Genomic DNA, 22,200 nt, shown 5'->3' on the forward strand with positions numbered 1-22,200 from the left:
AAAAGCAAATTGCGGATTTAAATGTTGCTTCCTCAGATTTGCCGTAACCCAAAACAAAAAAAAAAAAACAAAAACGAAAAAATGGAAAAAAAAAGAAAAAATATCCCAGCACTTGTATGTGCTTGTGTATGCGCACTTACCTACAGTAGATGCCAATCATGACCAAGCACGGGAAATAGAAACTAATACAACTGGAAACGACAGCATAGGTTGGCGTCAGGTCCAGCGCACACGTGGGATACCGTTTTCCATTATCCTCAACGATTAACGGCTGCTCCGGTCGATGCAGACCCAACGAGATTGGCACAAACGAGACAAATGCGGCTAACAGCCAAATAGCGGCAATGGTAATGACTGCGACGCGTCGTGTCACCCAACGACCATATCTGTGGAAAGGAAAGAGAAAAAGAGAGAGAGAAGTTATATAATGAAGCATAGCATGAAATAAAGTCAAAATAAATTGCACTGGCGGAGACTTTTTATTAAGTGGGTAAATCAAGTGAGAATGCGGATGTGACAGTAATTGTAAGCACGAGTGTGGCTGTGTGTGCGTGTATTTGAGTTCTGGCTTGAGTGAGTTGAGCTGGTTCGTGATGCAGCACTTCGTTGTATTCCTTTTTGTAGCACTTAGCATGCCACTGGCAGTTGTGCTTCTTCTATGCGTGATTCTCGTGACAGCAAAATGCCTGATGTATGACGGGCGGTCGTTGGTCGGTCGTTATTCGCCGTTGTTGTTTCATTGTTGCTTTTGCGCTTTTATTGTCTTTGCAAGTTGGTGGAAAAGCGGGTGTGGTAAGGGCGTCAGCTTTCCATTTTCAGAAACCACACGCTGTGATTGGAAAATAGCAATTTTCGAAGCGAAGTTAATCATTTATCATTCAATCTGTGATTGAAGTATTGTTCAACTGTACTTGTAAGTGCTTTTAGATGTAGACTTTTGAAATTTGACTGACTGTCATTGACAGTCGTTGTTAGCGAGTTGCAGCTATTTAAATTCACAAATAGGAAAAAAGGCAAAGTAGGAGGGTTTGGGGTTTTGGAGATGAAAATCTACAAGTCAATGGCATCTGGTGTGAAGGCATTGAAGTAGCAATTATTTTTAAATGCCCAAAAAAACAAAAAAATTACAAATCCAAAAGTATTTCTTCAAATATTCGGAGTTTCACTCCTTTGCCTGCCTTTGACATCGACTGATCGTAAAACATATCTATTTTTGTGTGCAGTGTGTGGACCATTAGGGTGGTCCTCAAGAAGTCAAAGTACCTACTATTTACAGCGAGGTACATTAGTGTGGCCGACAAGGAGTCAAAGTACTAAAAATTTATTACGATACCCTCGGAACAAGTGTACAAAGTGGCGCAAAATTAATTATCCAACTTCGTTTCTGAATAAATTTTTGACTAAATGAAAAAAAAAATTAAAGTTCAATAAGACAAAAAAATTACAAATCCAAAAGTAGTTCTTCAAATATTCGGAGTGAAAAGCCTTTGATATCATCTGATCGTAAAACATATATATTTTTGGGTGCAGTGTGTGGACCATTAGGGTGGTCCATAGGAAGTCAAAGTACTGAACATTTATTACGATACCTCCGAATAGTTGTACAAAGCGGCGCAAAATTAAACATCCAATTTTGTTTTTGAATGCATTTTTGACTAAATAAAAAAAAAATGATTTTGACTGATGCAAATCATTATTTAAATCTTTACGCATCCCACTACATGTATGTTTGCCTTGTTCAAATATGATTGAAGTACGAGGACATTTGCATCCAATTTTCTGACAGGATGATTAATTTTGCGCCACCTTGTACATTGCCAAAAAAAAGTATATATTATATTTATATATATGTACAAAGTGGCGCAAAATTAATCATCCAATTTCGTTTCTGAGTAACCGTTTGACAAAAAAAAAAATTAAATGCCCAATAAAACCAAAAATTACAAATGGAAAAATGTTTCTTCAAATTTTCAGAATGAAGACTCTTTCACATCGACTGATCGAGAAACATATCTATAATTTTCTATTAAAATTAGGGTGGTCCACACTAGGGTGGTCCACAAGAAGTGCAAGAACCGAATATTTATTACGATACCTTCAGAACAATTGTATAGAGTGGCGCAAAATTAATCATCCACTTTTGTTGTTGAATAAATTTTTGACTAAATGAAAAAAAAAAAAATGATTTTGACTGATGCAAATCTTTATTTTGATCCTTACGCTTTCCATTGCTTGTGTGTGGAAGTATGCTGCAGCTGCCTAGTCAAAAGTGACAAATATAATTGACGTGCGAGGACATTTGCATTAAATTTTCTGATAGGATGAATAATTTTGCCCCACCTTGAATATTGCAAAAAAAGTATATATTTATATATATATTTTAAGTGTGTCTCGCGTATTTCTACCCACCTCATTTTATTATTATTAATATTATTAGGCTATTGCGAACTGCGTCCAAAAGAGATCTATTGTGCAAAGCTTGCTGAGATACCATATATTTTAAGGCTTTTTAGCACATGCTGGGTTTTTTTTGTTCAATAATTTATATGGGGCTAGAGCAGTACCACCAGCCTTTTTCCGTCTAGTGCAGAACATTCGCAAACAATGTTTTCTGAATTTTCAGTGTCCATTTCCCAGAATCAGCAGAGAGACCAAAGTTGCTTAAGTGATATCTCAGGTTTCAGTGGCCTGTAAAGTAATCAATTAGAAGTCTTAAATCTACTCTGCTGAGCGAAAGTAGCTTCTAGAGCCCAATAAGTAGGTAGGGAGCGGTCCGCACACTCCTGTACCTCAAACTTTAATCTCATTTATCTCGAAACGACAGTTTTCGACCTTCTAACAAAAAAAACTGTTCAACATCAATGACTGTCATCTGTACTAGAAGCATATTATTATTTCAATTCTTTCTTATTTTTTTTTAAACTGAAAAAATTCCGATTTTTCAAAATTTGTCAAATTCTAAACTACGCCATTTTGTCAGATTTTTTTTTCTAGTAGTGGGACTACAGTCATACTGATTAATAACTTTTTTTTGGTGTTTGTGTTTTAGATAAATAGTAAAGCCAAAATAGACAATAACGCCAAATCCAAATTTTCTTGAGGGTCAACTTCAGCGTCGTTTTTAAAATTAAAAAAATTGTTTTCATTTTTTTTCTTAAAAAATTAAAAAAAAAAAAAATTTTATTTTTGTATATAGAATTTTTTTCTACCCGAATTTTATTTTCGCAAAAGAATCTTCTTAAAAATTTTTTTTCTAAATTTTTGTATGTAAAAGAAGTTCAACAGAAGGCCTGAAAAATTTAAATATTGTTTCTCATTTTTTTACTGCGAAAAAATTTTTGAAAATACCCTAAATTTACGAGCTTGAGACCACTAGGTTTGACTCCTATCATTAGATGATGAACATCAGTTTTTGATACGGTATCTGCTCCTCTCTGCCGATTCATTTTAAACTGCTGCTTATTTTTAATGTATTTCTTCGCGTTCAGCAATTTCCTTTAAATAGTTGACAAAGATCGCAATTGTGGACAATTTGGTAGGCTGTGGTCCTATTGAACAATTTGTACATCGTGATTTCCATGCAGATTCATAGCACGACGGCTATAATGGTACTACGCTAGAATGGACCAGAACAGAACTGAGTCTTTATGTTGTTTTATGAATAGCAGCAAACGTTTTTGCAAACACTCCCTCATATACCTGTTTATTTCTTGATTATTAATGTTCGTGGTTTGCTTTTCATACCACACTGGAGGATGGCTTACCTAAAAAAATATTTTTTAGGGCACTTGCCAATATTTTCAGCTTAAAGGCGCTTGGAACTCCTACTCCCTTCGTTGTACTCTAAAACTCAACGCCCTGAATTTGCTTAAAGTTGCCTTTGACGAGTGTTTCATCGGCCATAACAACACAGCCATTTTTATGGATGCATTGACCGTATACTTTTTGCGCCCGTGTTTTAGAAATCTCATTTGGTTTATCTTTTCGATTGGGCCCTATAATACCCTATGATTAGGAAGTACCGGGAATGTTTAAATAAAACAAAACAGAGTTAAATTTTAGGCAAATTTATTTTATATCCTTGAAAACATGACCCGTCTGAAGCAACACACATGTGCCAATGTTTAACCTCCATGCCCTCCATGCCCTCCATGCACCCCTGGCAGGCCGACGAAGAGATGACCTTCAGCTCCTTCGTCGCATTCTCTTTGATCTCCTCTATCGACTGAAATCTCCTTCCACGAAGTGGTAACTTCAACGTGGGAAACAAAAAGATGTCGCATGGGGCGATATTAGGTGAGTACGGTACTTGCACGATGGTATTTACTTGGTGTTTGGTCAAATAATCCAGCACTATTTGGGCTCGATCCACTCAATGATTCACGAAACATTAAAAACGAAACGCGAGGCCAACGTTTCTCAATGCCTGAAAAATTGTTGACTCCCTTAAACAACTAGTTTTGGAGGTATCCAGTTTTGAATTGCAAAAGTGCTTTCAAAATTGGTTCAGGCGAGTGCAGAGGAGAATATTTAAAGGAAACAAATTTTCATTAATGGTCGCCAAGCCTAAAAGCTAACCCTTGTATATACATTAAGAACAAATAAATTTCCCCAAATCCGCTTTAAAAAGGCAAACCCATTTTTAACTGTCTTTTCTACCCTTTATAGTTTTTCCTTGATCCCTTTTTAATGTACTTTCATGCATTTCTTTTTTCCTATTATTCAAATGTACGAGTACTACAGGAACTATAGAGCTCTTACTGTTGCTGTTGCTCAAGACAATTTGGCTTTGTTGCTTTTCCGCTTAATGATGCGTATAATGCTAATGAAAATGAGATTGTCGGATGGTTGGTAAAAATTCAATCCCAACAACACAGAACACAAAAAAAAACAAAAAAAAATAAAGCAAACACACAAAAGAAAAAAATCTCATTGAAAATAACCAGATTCGGTTTCCCGCAAACACACAAATAAGTTAACAAGCTCATCTGCTGTTTACTTTTTGCCCTTTCTGTTGTTTGTGCGCCACGTTTGCTAAATTGCCATTCAAGCGACTTGGCTGAAATAATTTTCTCTGCATGGAATGTAATTTGTGCACGCTTAGACTGGCATGTGCGGAGAATTTGTAATGTGCGCTATGTCTACGTATAAAAAATACCAAAATACATATTTACATGTACATCTGCTCATAGGAAGACAAACAACTGCATGTGAAGGCAAATGGAGCTACGTATGCCTCCTCAGCTAAGAGGCATTTTTGGGCAAAAGTTTATTTACATATAACGTCCAATTCATTAGTAATGGATTATATTGGATTTTTTTAAATGTATTTTAGTACAATAAATTGAAAAATTACATAAGAAACGTGTCACCTTTATCATTTGTGACACTATACACCGCCAAAAAGGCACTCGAGCCTTGATCAGGGTTTTTTTTCTGGTTTTCGTGGATAACGGTAGATGGTGGCTGCCGTGGCCGGATGGATTGGTGTGTGTTTGCCATTAGCTAGCTCCCAGCACGAAGTCAGTCGTATGGAATGGAAGTGAAATTTTGGAAGTGTTTAACACTTCCTTTAGGAGTTAAACAGAGATGTTCTTGTCTTTTAACAAGAAGGATGGTTACACTTTAAGGGCCGATGTTGAATGGGAACCACTTCTAAACGGCAAGTTTTTTCTGCATTTCATTTGACATTTTTCAATTTCAGATTAACCATGGAAAGATACACAATCGAGCAACGCGTTAAAACTATTCAGGCTTATTATGAAAACGGGCGTTCAAATCAAAATACATATCGCGCACTTCGTGATTTTTTCGGTCAATTTAATCGTGCAAATGTGCGTACAATCGGAAAAATTATGCAAAAGTTTGAGCAAACCGGGTCTGTAGGATATGTGAAAACACCAGTTCATGCTCGTACAGCTCGTACTGCAGAAAATATTGCTGCTGATGATGAACATTAGAATAAAGACTTGCATTTACTTGCTTACAAAGTGCAACTGACTCAAGAACTAAAGCCTGTTGACCATTTCAAGCGTCGTCAATGGTCAGAATGGTGGCAGGAAATGGCAACAGTGATTGACGAATTTTCGAAGAAAATCATATTCAGTGATGAGGCACATTTTCCTTTCAGTGGATTCATCAATAAGCAGAATTGCCGCATTTGGGCGAATGATAATCCAAGAGTGATTGCCGAAAAACCAATGCCCCCACAAAGAGTGACTGTTTGGTGCGGTTTATTGGCCGGCGGTATCATTGGGCCGTAGTTTTTCCAAAATGAGGCCGGTCAGCCAGTTACTGTGGATAGTGTTCGCTATCGTGAGATGATAACGAACTTTTTATGGCCCCAATTGGATGATATGGATGTGGACGATATGTGGTTTCAACAGGGCGGTGCCACTTGTCACACAGCTAACGAAACAATGGCTTTTTTGCGCGAAAAATTTGATGACCGAATAATCTCACGTCGCGGCGATGTCAATTGGCTGCCAAGATCATGTGATTTGACACCGTTGGACTTCTTTCTTTGAGGTTATTTCAAAGAAAAAGTGTACGTCGATAAGCCAGTAACAATTCAAGAGCTAAAGGATGAGATAATTCGGCACATTAACGGCATAGAACCTCAATTATGCCTCAGCGTGATCGAAAATTTCGACCATCGGATGGAGGTGTGCCGCCGAGGCTGTGGAGGTTATTTGGCCAATATTTTGCTCTATACCTAATTGAACTATACTGGTATTAGCATAGCAAGGAGAAATGACAATAAATTAAGAAAAAAATTGTATTTTATTCAAAATCAATACCGGCCTTTAAGACTTAACCACCTCTTACATAGAAAATTATGGATTTTTAAGTCAAATGTACTACCAGTACATTGGATTGTGTGGATCAGAAACATGCCCCACAAACAATTGGATTGAAAACGAAATTCAAAGACAGATGTTTATGCGGAATATTGAAGATCTGGTGACCGAAAATCACAAGTAACGACGATCTATACGAGAGGTTCAAAATGCAACCGGGAGCTAACATGGTAAAACTGCGAAAGTAGAGGTGGATTAGGCATACGCTTCGCAAGGACGCAAATGAAGTCTGTCGTTAAGCATTGGATTGGAATCCACAAGGTGTTCGTAAGGTTGGCCGTCCAAAAATATATTGGAGAAGAACAGTCCAGAAGGAAGTTGAAACGTTAGGAAAAATTTGGAACGAAATCAAGTTTCTTGCAAAAAATAGAACCGAAATGGAGAATAGAAATGGAGATGTCTTACTGAGTCGTTATGCTGCAGTGGGAGAAACAGGAACCAATAATGCGATGCTGAACTCGTTCCCATATATGGTTATGCAGTTGGTCTCCACACACATCTTTGAAGAGAAAGCAACTACAAAAAAAAAAAAAAAAAAAAAAAAAATTCAAGCATTTTATACTTGAGTTGATTAAAGAAATTAGTGGAGTTGGGTGGATTTTGCGACTCACATGACTTATGCTCCGCTTTATTCCATAACTGTTTCTCATTTTGTAGACAATTTCGCCGTTGATTTGGTGATTGAAGAAGCCTTTGCATAGCCTGCTCATTTGCACGCACCTCTCTTGTGGACAGTTTTGTATCATCAAATAAAATTCTTAAAGTGCCTGAAAAAGTAGTGGCCCCTTGGTGCCAGGTCTGCTCTATATGGCGTATGCAGTACGGTTTTCCTTATAGGACTTTGGAGCTTCTCGCTAGCAGTTAATGCTGTGTACAGGTTGATTTTGCCTTGATGGTACACAACACCGTTTGATTCTCTAAGGGAACTATCCGGTGTTGGAATAAAACCTATCCTACGCTTTATAAGAGAGTCGAACTGTTTCCATGAAAGAAATTAGCAGTAAAGTTCCTGTGTTACATAATGGTGCCACAATGGACCTACATGCCCTAAGTGAGTTGGCCACTCTAAGCCGACTGGCACAAAAACTTAACTGAACTTAAAGATGACAAAAAAAGACGTATTATAAATTTTTACTAAATAAAGATATTATTTTCAGTAATAGAAGTCTTAAGTTTGACCTTTACGCATTCCATTGCTTGAAGCGGTCTAAGTCACAAACTTTAAACCTTCGTGTAAAGTTATTAATTTTGGGCCACCTTGTAGTAGTGGTCTAAGTTAAATACTAGACACAATGAAGGCAGTGTTCATAATTAATGGTTCCTATCCAATCCAGATCTTCTGGCTAATCTTCAACGAGATAGAAATAACTTATTGAAAGTTAATATGATTAAGGATTTGGCGATCATTTAACTATATTCACAACGATTTGAAAATTTGAAAATGACTTTTTCCTCTGTTATTCCCATCACCTACAAGCATCCGCTTCACAAATGGGTCGACTTCGTAATGTTTCAGTAAATAATCGCAGCCTTCAATTCAGTTGAGAAGTTTTGAAAAAGTCACTCTTTATCATCTTCAGGCACGTCTTCTATTTCATTACACACACTTTTCGCATCAACATCCTCGTGGCCTCTAATCATTACGCTCTTCTTCTAAGCTTCACTAGGAGAGCAAACGCCACACGCCCACAACTTTTTAATATTTCAATCTAACGAGCTTAGGTAATTCTTTAAGTATTAGATTGGATTAGATTAGATTAGATTAGATTAGATTAGATTAGATTAGATTTGTGGGGGTCTGAACAAATCCAAGCACTCAGCCAGTAGACCATTGTACTACACCCGGATAGATATTAGTAGAAAGAATAGAGATAGGAAACATAAAGGGTGGATGGTAAAAACGGATAAATTAGTCTGAGGTCACTCTTCCACAAATCTCTTGGATTCATTGATGGGTTTTAAGAGATCCGGAAGAGCAAGAGAATGAACCTTGTCCATACTCAGTGTATCGCAACCCAATATCCTAAGTCTGATTCTGGAAAATGCAGGACAGCTACAGAGAAAATGCTCTGCAGTGTCGTCAAATTCAATACAGGATAGGCATTTGGTTTTTTTTTTAAGGAGGTTGAAATCAAAAAATCAGAAACATCTCAAAGGTGCCGTCACACCAATGGTATGTGGGGCACGCTCCCACTAATACTATAACAATCCTCCACCTCGGCTAGTTCTACCCTGGGACCACAAAAGTATAACTTCTGGGTAGAGCCGCGTTTATGTCCGAAGACACAACAGGTACTCGCGTCCAGGTTCCTCTCCTATAGGCGTATGAAGGCTATACACCGTCGATAGTCTCAATTACCCCCACTATGTTTATAGGTGGTCCAAAGTAAAGGAGGCATCGGAAGTAGTAGTATTATCTTAATTCACTACCGTCTTGTCTTCTGTATGATATTGTATTGAGTGTTTCATTCAAACGTCTGTGCTTGTTGTCGGTTCGTCAGAGACTGTCCGCCTTGCCAATCAATATGGCGAAGTCGCGTCATAATCTTACCTGCCAACGTTTGCGTTGCCTCCACTTACCGCTGGTTGCGCACATATCTAGTATGAGGGTGCTGGAGGACGGTTGATGACCCAGGGCTTGCTCCAGTATAGCTCGTTCCTCTCTAAAGCGGTCGCAATAAAACATGACGGGTTCTGCGTTTTCGTCTGTATTCGGGCAGTTTGGACAGAAAGGGCTGTCTGCCAGCTTAAAACGGTGCAGGTATTCCTGAAAACAGCCATGGCCGCTGAGCAACTGTGAAAGGTGATAGTCGGTGTCTCCATGTTTTCTCATTAACCACTCATCAACACGTGGTATGAGTTTGTAGGTCCAACGTCCGCTTTGTGACTCAGGATAGGCATATCGGGCTGTCCACGACACCCATGGTAGCCATATGCTGACCACAGACGTTGTGCACTGTGTACTCTCAGGTCCTTCCTGCTGAGTTTTAGGAGAAAGGTCGCAGTTTTCCTGTTTAGTCCTTTCACAAAGCACTTAGCTACTCTGCACGAGTTCAACTCAGACCAACGACCTTTGTGGGTAGACCTCATGAAGTCCTCGATCCACAGTTGAATCGATGCGCAATTGACACCTAGAACGGGTTCAGGGCCTAGTGGCATACTTGGAGATCCTTCATTAGCCTGTTTATCAGCAAACTCGTTCACTGTAATACCACAATGTCCAGACACGCAAATACGACTAACTTTGTTGTGTTTTGCAACACTGTTCAGTTTTGTATTACATTCACCTACTAACTTCGAAGAGCAGCATGGGTTAGCAAGGGCTTTCAGTACGGCTTGACTGTCACTACAAATTCCAATGCTGTTGCTCCGCCACTTTTTCTCAATTATCCAGTATGCCGCATTCAAGATGGCATAGACTTTCGTAAGTATTAAAAGTAAATTTAAATAATACAAAGAACTTCCATTTCACACGTGTAAGCGCCACAAAACATGTGAATAATATTTCTTAATAAAAAAAACATTGTTTGTGTACTACTAAAGCTTCTAACTGGCAGACTGAAAATAATAAGATTTGTTTGTGCTTTGATTGAGGGTATTAAATCAATTTAATCTGAAGTAAATAAAAGAGAAACACCCGGAAGAATCAAATCAGCTCTGATGAAGCGAAAATGGCAAAATTGGAAAGCACCAAAGAGAAGCCAATGACAGACAAAATTTGAGCACTTATGGTTTTCAAAGAACTGTGGCCAAATATGTGGCAAATAAGGAAACGAAATTTCCATTTCAAGCATTGACAGTATTCGACGAAATATAAAATTGATTCTCTCAAATTGTATTATTCGCTTTGATTATTCTTCGCAGCGGATGTTGATAATTCTTATTTTTGCTGGTGTTTCTTCTCTTTTATTTATGTCGTCCACGTTGACTCTGTCTGTTGCTGAAAGCACACCGAAGGGCTTAAGGTGTAGACAGAAAGAGAATTAAATTGCTTGTGCGCATTTATTGAACCAGCCTGACAAGTGGAAACGACAAAAGTAATAAAGAGCCCCGCTGGCCATGAAGTTAAGAAAGATAGCGGACGTAAAGGAAATGTATGCAATGTATGTATACTGTGGCGAGAGGAACCAAAAAACGGACGGAGTGATAAGAAAATTTTAGTTATATGGAAATGTAGACAAACACTTGGGGACGCGCAGACAAGCATTTACATACTTATACATATTTGAGCATACAAGCCCATACATTAATACCTCTACATATGGTTATGAGGGGATATGTGTGTGTGTGCGCGCCTGTGGCAGCAAGCAATGTATGTTCAACGGAAACGGAAACTAAATGAGCAAATGCAAATAAGCGTTGTTGCGCATAAGTAGACAGACATAAACGTGAGTTGTTGTTGTTGTAGCAGTATTTATGCATGCCAGTTGCTATGTATACCGGGTAGTCCAAGTATAAGTTTCTTTTGAGAATACTAAGTGCTGCTTTTTTTGCTAAAAATCTTAAGTGCTGATTAGTGGTGCATATCCGAAAAGCTCATCAATTCAGGCAATGCCTTTTTTAAGGTTGGTACTACTATCATTGGCACGTGCTTCATAGATAATAAAATCGAATTTAGCGATTTTCAAATTTTCTGGATGTCTGATTTTGTTGTACACTAATGGGCTGCGTTTGAAAAATTTTGATTTGTTTTTTAATATACTTTGTATTGGTGGTCAAAATAAGCTGGCAGTCACTATAATTGCAGAAGAAAGCCTTCGTTGAAACTAATTTTTACATATTTAATTTTTACACACTTGGCATATACTCTGCTGGTCTTAGGTTAGACGCACCATCGTTTTTTTTAAACAAAATCAATTATTTATTATCATGCTTGTTCTAATTGTCCAAAATGCTTTTCTTATCAAAATGCGAATCTTGTTCGAAAAAAAATGCTGACAGCTGGTTGATTTGCGAAAAAATAACTGTACATTCGGAGATTATAGAAATTTCTATGGCAATCACACGTGTTTTCGGTTGGTCATTGAATTAGACGCAGCTTAAATTTCTTCGTATTGCGTGGGCAAGTGTAAACTTTCGTATTGAAAAAATATCAAAAATAAACAAATAAAGTGTTTTCGAGCTACATTTGAAGAAAAAAAACGGGAAAAGCTGCTGTTATGAGCTTATTGGAACGTCAAAAAGTAGACTATCTTCACTAACAAGGACTGTCCAATCGGAACATTGCCAAACAAATAAATCGCAGCTCCAGAACTGTTGACAGACATTTGAAGGATCCAGAGGCATATGGAAATAACTTCAAAGGGGGGAAAAAGGCACTATCAAAACAAGCAGTACGCCAAATTGTTAGAATTGCTTCGAATTCGACTAAATCTGCTGCTAAGATCAAGGAATTGGCTGGAGTAAAAGCAAGCCTATCAACTGTTCAGCGTACGATCAGAAATGCAGAACACCTGAAGCGTCTAAAAATCAAGAAAAAACCCCCTTTGAATGCAATACGCAAAGAAAACCGGCTTCAATTCGCGAAAGAATACATGACGTGGACTGTCCAACCTGACACTCGACTAAATGATTGGCGTTCAGTTGTATTTACTGATGAAAAACGTTTTAATTAAGATGGCCCTGATGGATTTCAATATTATTATCACGATTTGCGGAAAGATGAGCTATATTTAAGTCGCCACCATAGCCGAGAAGGGGGAATAATGGTGTGGGGTGCTAACACGTTTTATGGAACAATTGACTTGATTTTTATCGATCAAAAGATGAACGGCGATCGCTTCAAAACATTGTTGGAGTCCGTATTTCCAAAATTAAAAGATCTCTTTGGACCAATTCCTTGGATTTTTCAACAAGACAATGCTCCTATTCATAACTCTCGAATAGTAAAATCTTTTATTTCGAGTCAAAACGTTAATATCATGACCTGACCACCATATTCTCCAGATCTTAACGTAATTGAAAATGTTTGGGGCTGGCTAACACGGAAGGTATACGAAGGAGGAAAGCAATACGAAGATAAGGAAACATTAACTGCAGATATTAAACGTGCTTGGAGCGAGATTTTCTTGAACTACATAGATTCCTTCTATCATTCTATGAAGATTTATAAAGTTATTACTAGCAAAGGAGGCAGTACTCATTACTGAAATTTTTATTATTTTTTATTTCAAATAAATCAAATAGTAATTTAAGTTAAAATCCAAATACTTTTCTTAATATATAAAAATTAAAAAGCCAAAGTGCGTCTATTCTAATGACCAAGAAAAACTCGCCTTATTTTGATTAGCTTTAAGAAAATGTTGGAAAAACACAATTTTTTTAAATATGTATAATCATTTGAATATTATATTTAAAGTATCATTAAATAAGAAATGTTTTTGCATTTCAACTTCTTTTCTATCGTCCTTTAATAAATAAATATGAAGCAAAGTTATATTCAACTAAACGTGCGTCTAACCTAAGACCAGCAGTGTATAAGTACATATATTGCGTACACTAACACTTATGAGTTTTAGGGTAAATCGATTTTAACTTTTATAGAACGTAATTTCTTTATCTTCTATACTACGAGAGTATTTCGCATACAAATCAGTAAAAACGTTCTCTAACAACCGTAAGCTCAAAAGGGGTGGGGTCGAGTAGGATAGAGGCGATAAAATTCGACTGGTTCCGCATTTTAGAAGCCAATCCGCAAGTCGACATTTACACTTTATTTTAGAAGCCTCTTTAGAAGAAATTATTGTATCAAGATCAAATTAATGCAAGAAGAGTGAAACCGTTTAATGATTCGAAGCACTGAAGTTTTTCCTGCTGTGCTGTGAAGCAGTTAAGCTAAGTCTGTATTAAAAAATCTGTACCTGTACCACCCTGTAAAAGCACGTATGTATATATTTTCTTATATGCAAACGCGCATTTGGAAATGTGTGTTGTTTCTTACAGCTGTTACGGCTCAATACACCAACCTTTTTCTGCATTTGTTGGCTTGTTAGTAGATATAAGAAATCCATATAGAATAATTCAATTGCGCGCTAGTAAAAGGTAAGCATTAGAGAACGACCGAACTTTAGTTTCGTGGTCAGCCATATTCGGCCACAAAAGTTTAGTTCGGTTTCGGTACGGCTTCGTCACGAAAAAAGCGAACATCAAAAATATTTTTATGACGCCAGTCTTTTTTATTTTGGACTTTACCTTGTATTTATGGTACCCACATAGCAAAGTTCCATAACATGTGGGATACTCTCTCCATATACTGCGCGCTTGCAACTGAGCGACTGTTTAGTTATTGTTTTGGTCTTCGTATTTCCTACCAATGTCTGCATATTAAATGCAGAAACAGTTTTCTTGAACGCATACAACATCCGCTGAATGTTGACTTTGTTGTTCGACATTATAACTGCGTCATCAGCACATTATCTTGACTTCATTTCATTATCCATGTAGATTTTACAGCAGATGTTATCTTATTCCTAATCAGATTGAATAGGGTAGGGCCAATTCATTACAATATAAAAATATTCCGCTAAAAGTAGGAAGTCGGCGGCCCCCGAGATGGACGTCGATAAGCCTCTCTCACAAGCTTCGACGATTGAGTCCGACTCGGAATCGAACAGCGAACTTGTGCGACTCTTATTCAATATTCAACTCGAGGACGAGGATAGACTTTTGGATAGCGGTGATGATGCGAACGCCACAGTAATTGAATGTTCATCTAACAGTGCTGCAGATTAATCTGCATCACTCTAAGACTGCATCAGCAGCCCCCATTCTTCGTCTCTCTGACCTCAGAGAAGACATCATTATCATCCAAGATCCTTGGATATCAAACGACAAGAAATGCGGCCTGAAAGATAGGCACTACACCTTGTTTGAAGGTGAGGCTAACGTCAGATCGCGCTCTTGTATTCTCATTCGAAAACATATTAATGCTTTTCTTCGTCCCTTTAGCAATGCTGACACCACAGGTTGAAGCTGTACACGGCCCGATTTGGATTGTATCGGTCTACATGCCTTACGACGCAGCGGAGGCGCCTCCTCCTGAAGCAGTGAGAAGGCTCGTCAATACGGCGCATCTGAACCTGAAACGCATCATTATTGGAGCAAACGCTAACGCACATCGTATTGTTTGGGGTAGTGCAAACAACAACACACGAGGTGAGCAACTCTTTGATTATATTCTAGCGAATAAGCTTGATATATGTAATAGAGGTGATGTCCCTACGTTTCTTAACTCGTCTAGAAGAGAGGTACTCGATATTACTCTTGCTAGCGAATAATGTACACAACTGGTGCAGGACTCTAGCGTTGATAAACAGCACTATTTTTCCGACCACCAATATATAACATTCACTATAAAAGCCGAAACGGCAAAACCCATGAAGTACCTTCACAAAAAACTAATGAATTAGATCAAATATAAAGAACATCTTACCAACAGACTTCCTGACATCACGCAGTTTGAAATGGCAAATAAAAACAATATCGAAAACGCTGTCAACATAATAACGAAGACGCGTCAAAGCGCAGCACGACAATCTAGTCCCTGACAAAAACAGGAGGTAAGCATAAACCTTTTTGGTGGACCCCAGAAATCTCAGAACTTCGCAATCGAACTCGGAAACTCTTTCACCAATATAAAATAACAGACGAATGGGAAGAACATCGACAATGTTTCAAATACTTTAAGAAAGCTGTCAGAAGTGCAAAACGCACATCCTGGCGATCATACACTCAAGAATTAGAGAACACTTCAGAAGTAAGCAGACTACGCAAGGTTCTTGCATCAAACCCAGTCTCTCCCAGTTTTATCATGACTCAAGATGGAACTTGGACTACTTCAACTGACCACACTCTTAGAATACTTCTAGAACCTCACTTTCCAGGCTGCGTTGCCAACTTCTATGCACTTCTCAGCACTCTTCAGAGTAATCATGGGAATAGATCAGATCTAATCAGCTCTAATAGCATCTCTGCAGCAATACTAAGTTTTAAAAAATTTAAATCACCAGGTCCTGACAACATCATTCCAGCAGAACTTCAAGAAGGACTAGAAATTCTGCTGCCTTGGTTAACAATGATATTTAACAAGTGCTTAAATCTCTCTTACCTCCCAACAATTTCGAAGAAATCGAAGGTAGTATTCATTCCGAAAACGGGGAAACCTTCACACTGCAAACCCAACGATTTCAGGCCCATAAGCCTAACCACTTTTTGCTTAAAGGCTTTTGAAAAAGTCTTAGATGAGCAAATCAAAACCCAACTTGATACTAAGTTGATCTCTGAGGCACAACATGCCTATACTAAAGGGAAATCGACTGTAACGGCACTTCATTCACTGGTGAAAACAGTGGAAGCTTCCCTTCACAATAAGGAGTACTCTCTTGTCGCATTTATGGACATAGAAGGTGCTTTTAATAATATTGAACCCAAAGCTATTTTGTCTGAAATTGCAAAATTGGGTATTAATTAATCCATCCGGAAGATGATCGAGCAAATGCTCCAAAATAGAATAATCACTTCAGAGCTTGGGTTAAGCCGCATGAGAATGTACGCCGTCAAAGGCACTCCTCAAGGCGGAGTACTTTCACCCCTTCGCTGGAATCTCGCTGTAAACAATTTGCTTCGAAATCTCTAAAAAGCAGGCTGCAAGGATGTAGCCTATGCAGATGATATTGCTCTCTGCGTGTCAGGGAAACACCTGAATACTCTTACTGAGCTCATGCAACGCTCAATCAATATTCTGTCAAAATGGTGCGCCGAATGCGGACTAAATGCGAATCCAGCAAAGACAGGTATTGTTCTCTTCAATAGGAAACAACAATCTCCTCCACTGCAAACAATAACTTTAAAAGGGGAATCATTGCTTTTATCTGATTCAGCTAAATATCTAGGAGTTATTCTAGATAGTAAGTTGAGTTGGAAATTGAACATTGAAAACAGATGTAAAAAAGCGTTCATAGCTCATTATACTTGTAAGAAAGCCATAGGCAAAACCTGGGGTTTTTCATCTCGGATCATTTATTGGATATATACCTCGATCATCAAATCGATACTTTTCTACGGTGTGGTTGTATGGTGGACAGCACTCGAAAAACGGTGTAGAGTAGCCACAATTGATCAAGTCCAAAGAACAGCCTGCCTCCTGATAACAGGATGCTTAAGTCAACACCTACTAAGGCTCTAAATACGTTGCTTCACTTGTTCCCTATCGATCTGGCTGGAAAAGCGATTGCAGCGAAAGCAGCGACACGCATGAATGTTATATCGAAATGGAATAAGTATCTTAGCCATTCGGGCATACTGAACAGGAACACTGTTATCTCTTCCGACATAGGCTATTATGTAAGTCACCACCCTTGCTATTCTTCTGTTCACTCCCAACTAGGGAAGAACGGAAGACAAATCTTACCGAAGTCGATGACCCTCTGATTATATATACAGATGGTTCAAAACAAGACGGTAAAGTGGGATTTGGAATCTTTTCCAATTCCCCTCACATCAATCTATCATTTAGATTACCCGACTACTGTAGCGTATTCCAAGCGGAAGTATGCGCTATCTGGTATGCTGCGAAAACTCTCTTAGAAAATAGAATATCACTAGAGGATATCCGCTTTTTCACCGACAGTCAAGCGGCCGTTCGAGCACTCAGCTCCTCTTATACCCACTCAGACGTGGTTCGATCCTGTCTCTTATCTCTTAACGAGATAAGTGTTCAGAATTCTGTCCAAGTTATCTGGATACCGGGTCACAGTGGATTCGAAGGTAACTGCAAAGCTGATGAGCTCGCAAGCGCTGGAGCTGCGCAATCAAATGTTAGTAACTTACCCACAATCCACATTCTGCTCTCAACATGTAAATTGCTCATTGATCGAGAATTTCACAGCATTGCTGATCGGAGGTGATGAGTGGAACCTACTTGCGTTACGACCAGACAAATCTGGTCATCTTACAATCTGAAACAGACAAAAACCCTTATAAGACTTTCGAAACACGAACTAAGGCATATAATATCTCTTATCACCGGCCACTGCCTTTTGGGCACTCACGCACGTCGGCTCGGGGTTCCTCAAAACGACCTGTGCAGATATTGCGAGGACGAGATGAGGAAGTATCGAGCAGACATTTGCTGTGTAGTGATCCCGGCCTAGCCAGAAGTCGACTCGCTCTTCTAGGCTCTCCAACAATTGACAATCTTTCAGTACTCTCGGACCTGAAAATCGAATCTCTCATAAAATTCCCGAAACGAATTAATATCTTTGACCAAAATCTATAATAAAAATCTCGGTTAGCTGGGGAAATCATACAATATAATGATCTCTAGGGCAACACAATGGACCCAACTTGCGGTCTATGTGGCACTCCGATGCGGGGTCACCCTTAAACCCCCCAACCAACCAAAAGTAGGAAATAATTGCCCCATGCGCGCATCTGAAAATATTTTTTTTTTGTTTGTTTTTTACAAACATAAATATTTATATGTTAGGAGCTGAAATTAATGTGATTGAAATTTATCCATATTCTTCTGTTTTTTTAGAGTATTTATTTATTTATTTCTAACAATTAATACAATCATGAATTGCAGTATAAATTATTATAAGCGGTAGCTACGAGGTTTTCAGTCGATTTTTCATGAATAAAAATACTAGATTTCTGAAAGGTCTTTGCTTTTCCATTACTTGTACCAACGCAAAAATCTCATTCGCTTTCGGTTCGGCCTCAAAAATCGATGTTCGGTGGTTCTCTAATAGAAACAGAGCAAAAATAATAAACGAAAAACCTGCGACATAAGCTGACAACATCTTGTGGGTCTGTCGTCTAATGGGGCTCACAAAAGTCACAATCAAAGTCACAAGCAGTTGTTGGAGTCAACAGTTACAACAAGCGTTCACAACCGGAGACGGAAGTGTGCGTAATTGCATACCCACACGCATAAGGGCACATAAGAACACAGCCACATAAAATTTCATACATTCATTCAGCGAATTTCGCGTGTTGGCAAACATGCATTACATTTCCAATTCAAATTTCCTGCTCTTTTGTTTCACTTTTTTTTGCTCTTCGCGTCGCCTTCGATTCGGGTAGCTTTCGCAAGATGCTGGCGTAATTTGATTGTTGTTTTCAACCAGCTTCATGTGCGTTAATCATTTATGCATTTGTGTATTTCTATGAAATTTCTGGTTACTGCTTGTTGTCTATGTTTGTGTGAAAAAATTGCGCTGTGTGCAAAATTGAATTTGTTTATTCAACTGCGGCATAATTCCTCACACTTATTGTTCATTTACCAAATTTTGTATTCTAAATGGTACTTAAGGCATCACTGGGTCTCTGTGGTTTACTAGCAGTTAGGGCATTGGTGCTTATGTGCTTATGTGCGAGGATTAATTAACTTTTGTGAATAAAGAAGCATTGAATTGCTCAAATGATGAAATAAAAGGCAATTTAGGCTTAGCGTAAATAAATTGGAAACAGAACGAATATAATGTAGGCGAATACCACTGTGAGACATCTACAAGAGGGACCAAATTCAGGAGAATTTTAAAAATTTAAATACATCAAATAAAACTATATTTATTTAAGTGGCTATATTTGAGTGTTGAAATAAGCGATGGCAGCGTAACCAGCTTTGTCGGTGGTATTTTGAGTAGAAAAAGCATCCTTTGTTAACGGTTTACTGGGCCCTTCTCACGTCTGACTAGATATTTTCTCACACCTTATCGCTCTATAAAGCTGTTAAATTATTTACTAAGAAATGATAACGTCATCCAAATTCACATTAAATTTCCCCCTTTAGTAGCTATACGGATTGGTAACTATAATTTGCGAACTTTCCGTTTCTCTGATATGACAATTTTGTTTGTTAGCACAAATCCATAAATGCAGCACGGAGACCGGATTCGAAGAGTGTATCCGAGGTAGCAATCAGCATTTAGAGGAAACAATTGAAAAAAAAAAAGTTAATTTTACGTTCATTTTTTCTTCTTCTTTTTATTCTCCAATCTTTATTATCTAATAAACTGTACAGCGGACAGAGTAGCAGCACTTATTTCTTTTACGAATTTACTTTGAATAGTCAGTGGCATGCTCTCATAGTATTTGCTCTCGATATATAATATTCCCGAAATATTTAGAGTTGGATTTATTGCAGAGCATATTTAAAATTTTTCCAATTTTTTTTTGTTTTGCTAGCTGTGTATTAAAAAGTATGTTCCACAATTTTTATTATAAAAGAAAAAGGGGAGACCGTTTCCAAAACAAAAAAAACAAATATCAAAAATCAACAGTATTTTTTAGCCACTTACAACTTAGAATTGATTGGGCTATGAGATTGCAAGCCAAAAGTTAATCCCAATATGCTGATTAAAAGGTGTGAAATTTTTTGGAATTTAAAAAGAGCTCTAAAGCGGCAAGTATTTGGGGAAGAAGTGAAGCAAGGCTTAGCTAAGGATTGCTCTCGTTTTTACTACACATTTTTTTATCGATTATAAAGTCAGTTAAATATGGGTTCAGAAATGCTAAATGTATTCAAATACATTTGTACATTCATCCAGAATTTGTAACCCATTTAAAAATATTTTTTGCCTTTGCTCTACAAATAGTCGTTAATTGGCGTTTCTTTTTAAAAATTGTGTTTTTTGATAAGCTTCTATTCTAATTTTGTCAATTAATTTAATTACTATTTATTTCATTCTTTTTCAAATGTATCTAGTAAATTGTTCCTTTCATAATAACCTTTATGTTAACCAAAACATAAATATATACTACAGCTACAAGGCCTATTGAAAATTTTACTTGAACGCCTTGCTTTTACCAACCATGACTTTTTGAACGTAAGGCATGTGAGCAGAAGTATGTAAATTATTGTAATAAATAGAGATTTTATTCGAGTGACATCATACAAAAATTTTTGAAAAAACAAAAATTTTCCTTTTTTTTCAAAAACTTTGTTTTGATAAAAACCTTTTTTACAACAATTTTTTTTTGCTAAAAACTATTTAACAAAAATTTGTTTTGCTAAAAACTTTTTTTACAACAATTTTTGTTTGCTAAAAACTTCTTTTACAAAAATTTGGTTTTGCTAAAAACTTTTTTTAAAAAAATTTTTTTTGCTAAAAACCTTTTTTACAAAAATTTTGATTTGCTAAAAACTTTTTTGCTAAAAATTTTTTTTACATGAAGTTTTGGGGATAGAATTTTTTTTGTCATTAATCCCTGAAAAATGCGATTCCTCTTAATTTTCGAATAAAACTGAAATATGAACCTACCGCGAATCAGTGGGAGTCCCACCATGAAGCTATCACGGACTGATCAGAGTCCTGGCTATTAATGACAAAAATACCACAAAACATCTGAAGGCAAAAAAGGTAAAAAATTACTACTACTAAACAAGCTTTTCCCAAAAATTGGCTACAAAGTATTCAAATATTTTTCAAAAAACTTGTTTTAAAAAAACTTTTTGTCTTAAAAACAAAAAAAAAATTTTTTTTTAAATATTGAAAAAACCGAGGATATTTCACTTTATAAAAGTCTATATCAAAACTTTCAACAATGAGTAAATCTCCATATTATTTAATTATTTTCAAAATTATTCAATTTATTTCTTATTATACTCAAGACTACAAATAAAATTAGTTGCAAAAAAATCTACGAGAATGTCCGAAGCACTTGGATCACTTGACATGTAATGGTTCTATAGTGGACTTGCTTTGCTATACTATTCATTTTTTATTCCGCTAAATAATTTTACGAACGTTCGTCTTTCATGGTTCATTGCCAAAACAAAAGACAAGCCGTAAAACATGCGTGTTTTTGCGTTATCAAAATCATGAGAAAAATATTGGAATATGTAGTTTAACTTCACAGATTTACACAGATTTTTAGTCAGAACATCTGTATGTTATTTTATGACTAACAAACGACTAATTTCAAAAGAATGGTTCTTGAAGAATTTTAATTCAATATGTTTCTGTACAAAAGTTATCTCTAAGATTTTTCAAGGTTTTCTTTAAGTAATAAATAAAGTAAATAAAAAAAGTTTAGCTGAAACTTAAGTAGTTTTTGTTTGCGCACGGACTAATCAACCGACCCTCGTAAAACGATTGGCTTCATTTATTGTATATTGTTGAAGAGATTTTAATCTGAAATTACCATTCCCAGCATAATGTTTGGGTATCTTAATTAAACCATCCCCTTTTTAGTAAAGATTTTCGTTTTGTTATTTTTTTTGCTTTCTTTTCGGCTTAATGAAAATTCTAAATACAACTAAAAACCTCCCGCTACAGGCTTCGGAGTTAAACAAACAAACCGCGACGAATTGTAAATTTCATAAGAACACTTGACG

At 37.1% G+C, this 22,200-nt stretch overlaps 1 protein-coding gene across 1 annotated transcript in view; it reads right to left on the reverse strand.

The window, feature by feature from the left end:
* The window catches only part of LOC128855591 (dopamine receptor 1), a 188,498-nt gene that overhangs the window by 32,650 nt on the left and 133,648 nt on the right, over positions 1 to 22,200 (reverse strand). Inside the window, exon 7 of the mRNA XM_054090622.1 lies at positions 141 to 386. Within this exon, the coding sequence (XP_053946597.1) occupies positions 141 to 386 (246 nt within the window). The remainder of the gene's footprint in view (positions 1 to 140; positions 387 to 22,200) is intronic.

The sequence above is a fragment of the Anastrepha ludens genome, chromosome 2 (genome assembly GCF_028408465.1).
Source record: "Anastrepha ludens isolate Willacy chromosome 2, idAnaLude1.1, whole genome shotgun sequence".
NCBI lineage: Eukaryota > Metazoa > Arthropoda > Insecta > Diptera > Tephritidae > Anastrepha > Anastrepha ludens.